Genomic DNA, 7,342 nt, shown 5'->3' on the forward strand with positions numbered 1-7,342 from the left:
TAGTATCTTTAATGACAACAACAACAACAAAATATATTCTAGAAGTAGGATTATGTCTGCTAGGCACTGCCTTGGAAATAAAGCATTCCTAAGCACTTCAAAACACAGCATTCACACCAGGATGTTTCACACATCCATTGGATGTTACTTCAGAAAACCTTACATAATTATGACAGACTTGGAGGAGCTGAATAAATATATTCTACAGCCCTTACATGACAAGCATCACACCTTGGCTGTACACAGACTGGAGAACATTAAGGCTTCTAGAACAAAACCAGAGTCCAAAGTTTTGTCTCTCCACAGGGGATGCTTCCAAAGTGGGGATGTGATCCAAAACCAAAAATAAGCTGCTTTGTCAGCTACTGGTATAGAAGCAAACATGAGTGGCAGCCAAAATAATTGGGAAATTTAATTACAGCTCAAGTTCCCTTTTGAACTTGGTCACAGTGTTTGTTGTATCCACACTGCAAGCAACAGGCACACAAAGTACTCCACAACACTGAAAAGGCATACTTCGAAAAAACTGGTTTTCAATGAACAGAATCTGAAAAATCCCCCCTCCCACACTCTTGTAACACCACTTGGAAAGCCAGCAGAAGGACCAGGCACATCAAGCACTGCTGAACAGCCACCTGCAGCCTCAGGGTGCTCCATCAGCTGCCCAGCCAGGTGCACCTCCAACAGTCCTGCACCCGGCAGCAGCTGGTATAGGGTCCATGTGAAGGAAATCAGCCTAGGTGAAGCCAATTTGTCATCTGAACACAAGAGTTTCAATGCAGATCAATCAGCCTGGAACCATGAAGATGTAATGGCCTTCAGTTGTGCCAGGGGAGGTTTGGGTTGGATAGCAGCAAACATTTGTTCTCAGAAAGAGCAGCGAGGCACTGAAACAGGCTGCCCAGGAAGGGAGTAGAGTCACCATCCCTCCAGGTGCTCAAGAACTGCGTGGATGAGGGATGTGGTTAGTAGGCATAAGGTGATGGATCAATCATTGGACTAGATGAGCATAGTGGTATTTTGCAACCTCAGTGATTCCAACCTCCTATGATTCCATTCTGGTTTATTACTATTATCACTTTAAAGCTCTGACAGACCACAGCCATCACCTACCACCAAACCTGCACCAGAACAGGCCAGCAAGAGGCTCCCAAGCTTCCATTAAAAGCTTCTGGAAAATGTCAGCAAATAGAAAATCTCAAGTAGCAGTAGGTCTAAATTCTACCAGTAAGAGTTTGTCTAAAAATATGCCAGACAGGCGTGACACATAAATGCTATAGATGCAACTCTGCATTAAGAACTTAAGTCTGGAAGGAGTCATAGTAATGGTTACACTGTTGGATGAATCTCAGCAGTCATAAATGCTGTCGTTTGCCAGAAGGTTCTCAGAAATCAGATACAAACACACACCGGGCAGATTCATGCCCTGAAAATTGGAATGGAATGTTTCAGCCTTTTTTTTATTATTATTATTTAATACAGTCCCTGGCTTCAAACAACAGAAGAGGAGAAAACTTGTAGCAATAGGAGAAATAATCATCTGCAGTGCTGCCTCCCTGATTTTGAATAAACCTGACTTGTCCAATAAAAGAATCATGTAATCATTATGAACCACATCATAACACAATGTTACACTCCCCGATCTGCTTACAGAATCATCCTAATGGCACAACAACTCACAGTGACTAATGAGTTCAGACTTGATATCTATGTTTGGTGGAGGCCTTCAGTACTTACATGCAAGAATTTCTATATTTGAGTGTAGAAAAGAAATGACAGACATGCATCAGTTTTGTCTTCATTTACAGGAAAACAACACACGTACAGTCAGAGATCCCCAAGTGCAATACAAGAAGGATATGGAGCAGCCAGGAGCTGACACTGCGTTCCTGTCCAAGGGAGGATGAAGTCACTGCCAGAGCCCACAGCCAACTTGAGGCCACCTTAAACCAGGCCACTGGGACTTCTCCATGGGGCTTGGGCACAACAGGTGTTGGCTCTACAGCTTCTACAAGAGGGTTACAGTACAGTTTTTGTTCTGAGGCCTTCGGCAAGATTGTTACGCTTCTGTTTCACTGCTCGTAACCAATCAGAAAGTGAGAGAGAATTCACAGTGTTACAGATCCCTACAGCTTCGTCACAAAGTTCAATTCAGAAAGAAACACGCTGCTTAATTCCCACACACGGAGTTCCTCGATTGGATGGAGCTGAACACAGGGCATGACCCAGAGAGTGGAAGTGAATCTGAAGGCTCCCAGTTTAATGGGAGAGGAGCAGGCTGAGCCCTGAATCACAGAATCACAGAATGACCCAGGTTGGAAGGGACCTCAAGGATCATGTAGTTCCAACCCCCCTGCCTGGCAGGGCCACCAAACATACACCTTTACTAGATCAGGTTGCCCAGGGTCCTGTCCAACCTGGCCTTGAACACCTCCAAGGACGGGGCATCCACAACCTCCCTGGGCAGCCTGTTCCAGGACCTAACCACTCTCCTAATGAAGAACATCCTGAAGCAAAACAGTGGTTCACGTTATTAAAATAAAACCCTGACAACAAAATATGGCTGAAATGACAGCACGCTGAAGTACGTTTCACTTAAAGGGTATCATCTTAATGCAAACCTTCACCGCAACATTTGGTTGCAGCAGTCACTCGCAGCACTTGTAGCAAAGAGCTATGAAATTACTGCATGCTAAGCAGGCAAGGAAAGGGAAAAGCACTAATCTTTCTTTCACAGGAACCAATCCTTCTTTTACCCAGGTGTGTAATAAGCACCCTGACCTGGAGGCTTGTTTACAGAAAGAGCTACCGGGGTTTAAAGTTCACGGAGAATTTCGGAGCAATTTAAGCAGCAGACATGAACAGGACAGGGGAAATGCAGCTCTGAGACATTTAATACATAGCCAGTGTGCACCCGTTTGCTGCAGAGTACTCAGCCACTCTCTTACTCTAGCATCAAATTCATTCCAAAATACGTCAATGAGATAACTGTGTCATTGGATGCTATGGCCACAGCACAGACTGCCAGCCCTGCTCCCAGCTTCATGCCAGATTAGGTATCATCTGCCATCCTACAAAGGGTAGAAAGCTAATAAAAACTTTGTGTCTTGAGCTCCAGCTAATTCAGCAGAAATGCAACCCTGGTATCCACTGCTGGAGTGTCCAGCACGACACAGATCTGTACATCAGGATGAAAGTGCAGCAGCCTACAAACAGCTACAGCAGGCACAAGCACTGCTGCCCCAGCTTCCTCCTCTCTGCCAGAGTTACAGATCCCACAGCTCTGATAGCAGCACGGGTCATGGGCATGTTCCCTAATCCAGGCAAACGCAGGCAAAAACCTACCATGTCAGTTGAGCCAGTTTAAGGAACTGCCAAGAGTTAACCCAGATACATTGGTGGATTAAGGAGTGCTCCTCTAAAGCCCCATACCAGCAGAGCTATAGAAGCTGTAAGCTCCAGCTATGAGCTGCAGCACTGCCTGCGCCCTCACCCACCTGCCACAAATTCTTGTTTCAAGTATTTCTGCAGAGGGAAAAAAAAATAAAGAAAACTCAGTGGCTATGAATCTACATGTAATGCTACTAGTTCATTTAGGAAAACTATTGAAAAAATCACATATGCACATATATGCAATTTAAGGCCTTGCTGTGTATTGTAGAGGAAGATGGAATCACTGCATGGGACCTTTTGAAGGAGAAGACAGCAAGAGCTGAAGCATGAGCAGCAGCAGCACTCTGTGTGTTCTATGCATCGACCAAAAGAAATGCCCTGTAGCACCTCCAGTACCCTCCATTAGGGAGTGATGGAGCAGCTGCAGCCCATAAGTGCGTAATACAGACCTGCACCTTTTGGTTTTTACACAGAGAATGCTGCAAGGGGAGCAAAAAAAAGGCACCTTCTAGAAAAATTATCCCCTTATTTCCTATGTAAGGCAGCTGTTTTTGCTTCAGAGGGAGCCTTTGCCACCACCACGTAATTATCCCTAGATACAAAGGTAGAATCCATCAGGGCTGCTAAAGACATTACATAACGTCACAGCGTGGGCTCTGCGTGGCCCTCCGAGCCCAGTTCCACTCTGTGCAGCACTGCGGGCTGGGGGAGGCCCACAGAGGCGCTGCCCCTCATAACGCCCGGCACCCAGCGCCCTGCCCAGCAGCACGGCCCTGTCTCACGTTGCAGGGCCGCAGCCCCCGCTCGCACAGCACAGAGCGGCCCGGGGCCGTGACTCCCAGCATCACCCACCCCGTGGGAGTCCACAGCGCCGGGAGCACCTGATGGAGCGCGGCCAGACGAGCCCCCCCAGCGCAGCGCAGCGCTCGGGCCCGGCCCGGGGGGCTCCGCTGGGCTCGGCTCGTCCCGCTGGAGGCGGGGCTCAGTGCGCAGCGGGGCTGCCGGGACTCGTAGTCCGACGGCCCCCCCCGCCCCCGGCCCGCCCGCTCGGAACAGCCTCCAGCTCCGCAACGCGCCGCCCGTCCGCCCCTCACCGCCCCGAAGGAGCGGCTGCACGGGCCGCCCGCCGCGCACACACCTCTCTGTCCCGCGGGGCAGCGCCGCCGCCCGCCTTCCTTCCTTCCTTCCCCCCGCCCCCTGGAGCCCCCAGCCCGCCGCTCTCACAGCCGGGCCGGGCAAACTGCGTCACAGCCCCGAGAACCGCACGGCACCGCACCGCACCGCACGGCTCCCGCCGCTGGCCGCCCCTCAGCCCGCGCCCTCCCCCGCTAACGAGAGGCGCCGCCCGGCCGGGTGCGGAGGAGCAGAGCGGGCCCTGGATGCGGCCGGTCGGGCCGGGCCCGGCGCGATGCGGACACAGGATCCCGCCCGGCCCGGCGCTACTCACTGACAGCGGCGCCATCCGAGTGCATTTTGTGCGGCGCACACACGGCCCGGCCCGCTCCCGCTGCCCCGCTCCCAATCACAGCGCACAGCCCAGCCCGCCCCCCGCCCCGCCCACCGCGGGCTCCCATTGGCTCGTTCCGCTCCCCGTTCCGCTCTCTTATTGCGTCAGGCTCCCGTCACTCTCCTCCTGCCTGCCCCGCACCGCCTCCCTGCCCCCCGCTCGCCTTCCCATTGGCTAAGCGGCGGAGCCAGCCCCGCCTCCTCGCGTTGCGATTGGGCGATATTGCTGGCAGTCTTTTCTGGCCTTGAAAGCGCGTGCAGCGAACTCCACTTTGTGTCAGCCTTGTCTCCGATTGGCTGCGGGGCAGGAGGGCCGCGCCCACGGCACGGCGCGATTGGTTGAGCGGGGTGGGGGGGCGGGGCCTGTGCCGGTAGGGCCAGCCCTAAGGGCGGAGCTGCAATTGGGGACGCTGGTAATGGGGGCAGAGCGTTAACGTGAGGGCATTGAACACTCGGGGAAGGGACGAAGCGTTCATGGCTTACACTGCATCCTGCACTGAGAACGAATTGCCTCCTCAGAGGTCACATACTGAGACGAGGTAGAGCAAAGACCCAGCTTAATACCAACAGCTTCACATAACGCTTCTGAAAGGAATTCGCATCTTGAGAACTGCACCGAAGCGTTTCAGCTGTGTGTTGTCCTTGTATATCCCGTACTGTCAGCAGGACAGAGCAGGGATAAAGGAGGACCCCAGGTGGCACAAAGCAGCAGCTGCAGGTTATATAACTGCTTCAAGTCACGTTAAGCTCAGTTTGCTTTACACACAGTAATACCCAAGTCAAGGGCCCAGAGTGGAAATGTATGTAAGAGGAGCCTGGAGTCTCCCTCCTGCTGAAGTACAATCACAGTGGGACGGAATTAGCAGTACAACCTAATACACTATTTGGAAACTCATAGAGTGGCCTGGGTTGAAAAGGACCATGGTGATCATTGAGCTTCAACCCCCTGCTATGTGCAGGGTCACCAACCAGCAGCCCAGGCTGCCCAGAGCCACATCCAGCCTGGCCTTGAATGCCTCCAGGGATGGGGCATCCACAGCCTCCTTGGGCAACCTGTTCCTAGACCCTTTACCAACTGGAAAAAAGCATCTTGAAAATAAAACATGATTATTTTATACATTTTATCTTTCCATGCTGTCTCTGAAGGTACAGTCAAAGACACCCACATACGTTCAATTTCATAACATAATACCTTATGAAAGCTGAGATGAAAAGAGAAAACAGCGAGATCAGTCACATGCCCCTGCAGCAGGACCTGTTCTAGCACATTTCTTTCATAGTTTGAAGCATTGATTGCAACTAAGAAACGTGTTCCACATTTTTCTAAGCTAATCAGATGAAGGGGATTAGAATAACGCAAAGTTTCAAGGACAAATCAAGTGTAGCTTTAGCTTCCAAATTCTAACTGCAGAGTAGAAACACTACACAGCTCACGGTCACTGCTTCTTTTAGTCATTCTGAAGTAATAATCCAACTGTTGATGTACAATTGATACACATTATATTTGCATACAGCATGATATCTGGACATTATGAGGTACAAAAGTACCAGCATTACATTACATAAGCTACTCAAAGGAACAGAGTGTTTAAACTTGAGGTTTTATGAATGTCTCTGTAAAGATTTCTAATGGGGAGAATGTTTCTAAACCCCAAGAAAAACCATTCCAGTATGTACACAAACTTTGAACATTACACATAGATGACATATAGTCTGATCTGCTACTACAAGTCGTGCTTTGGAGTTTGACTTTATGAAAAATGCCCTGATTCTGCTTTTTAATTGGGTAACCTCATAGTTCTCCTTCCCGAATTCATTTATTTGGAGGCAACCAAATTCACACCAGAAGTTTTGGGTTTTAATACCTTATTCTCATTTGCTAGGCGATGCGAGTGTAATTGCTTCTGGGTTATCTGAGGGCTTTGTCTCTGCCTGCACTTGAGATTTAATTGCACTACCACAGACAGTCTGGTGCATAATAGGGACTTCACATGCCAACACAAAACCTTTTACTTTTATGATGGACAAATCATAGCAAAAAGTAGTCTTAAAGTCTGAGTCACATGGTTTACGAAATGTAATTGGGGTTAAGGACCTATGTTCATCCCATGAGCATTTACAACATTGCCAAGTTATATTTTTCCTCCACTTTTTTAAACGGAAAAAAATTTACACAATTAGTTCCAACATGGGACAAAAAGTATAATTAGTGTAGTACTATAGCCTAACGGTAAATACTGCCTTGGAAAGTAGCCCTTGTCCTTGTCATAATATCCAAGGCGTTTCTCTTTCACTGATTCTTCATACTAATCACTTTAAACAGTTGGTTTAGAGACTTGGGCTCTGACACACCATTGATTTTAGAATGTGATTTTGGAATTTGTAATCCCAAAATAAGATAAGGATTGAAATGCTGCTGTGCTTTCTGAATAGTAATAATTCT

General features: G+C 49.1%; 1 protein-coding gene across 6 annotated transcripts in view; it reads right to left on the reverse strand.

Annotated features, from left to right (window-relative positions):
* DCUN1D4 (defective in cullin neddylation 1 domain containing 4) overlaps positions 1 to 4,961 on the reverse strand; it is a 33,747-nt gene extending 28,786 nt beyond the window's left edge. For 3 of the 6 annotated variants that reach the window (XM_015862337.2, XM_032444188.1, XM_032444191.1), the window contains exon 1: positions 4,532 to 4,550. Coding sequence is in view for 2 of the 6 variants with exons in the window: in XM_015862331.2 (XP_015717817.1) it covers positions 4,841 to 4,865 (25 nt within the window). In the remaining 4 variants the exon portion in view is untranslated. Of the gene's footprint in view, positions 1 to 4,531; positions 4,551 to 4,840 lie in introns of those variants that run through there. The other 3 variants (XM_015862331.2, XM_015862330.2, XM_015862336.2) reach the window with 2 other exon arrangements.
* Between the last annotated feature and the right edge of the window lie 2,381 nt (positions 4,962 to 7,342).

The sequence above is a fragment of the Coturnix japonica genome, chromosome 4 (genome assembly GCF_001577835.2).
Source record: "Coturnix japonica isolate 7356 chromosome 4, Coturnix japonica 2.1, whole genome shotgun sequence".
Taxonomy (NCBI): domain Eukaryota; kingdom Metazoa; phylum Chordata; class Aves; order Galliformes; family Phasianidae; genus Coturnix; species Coturnix japonica.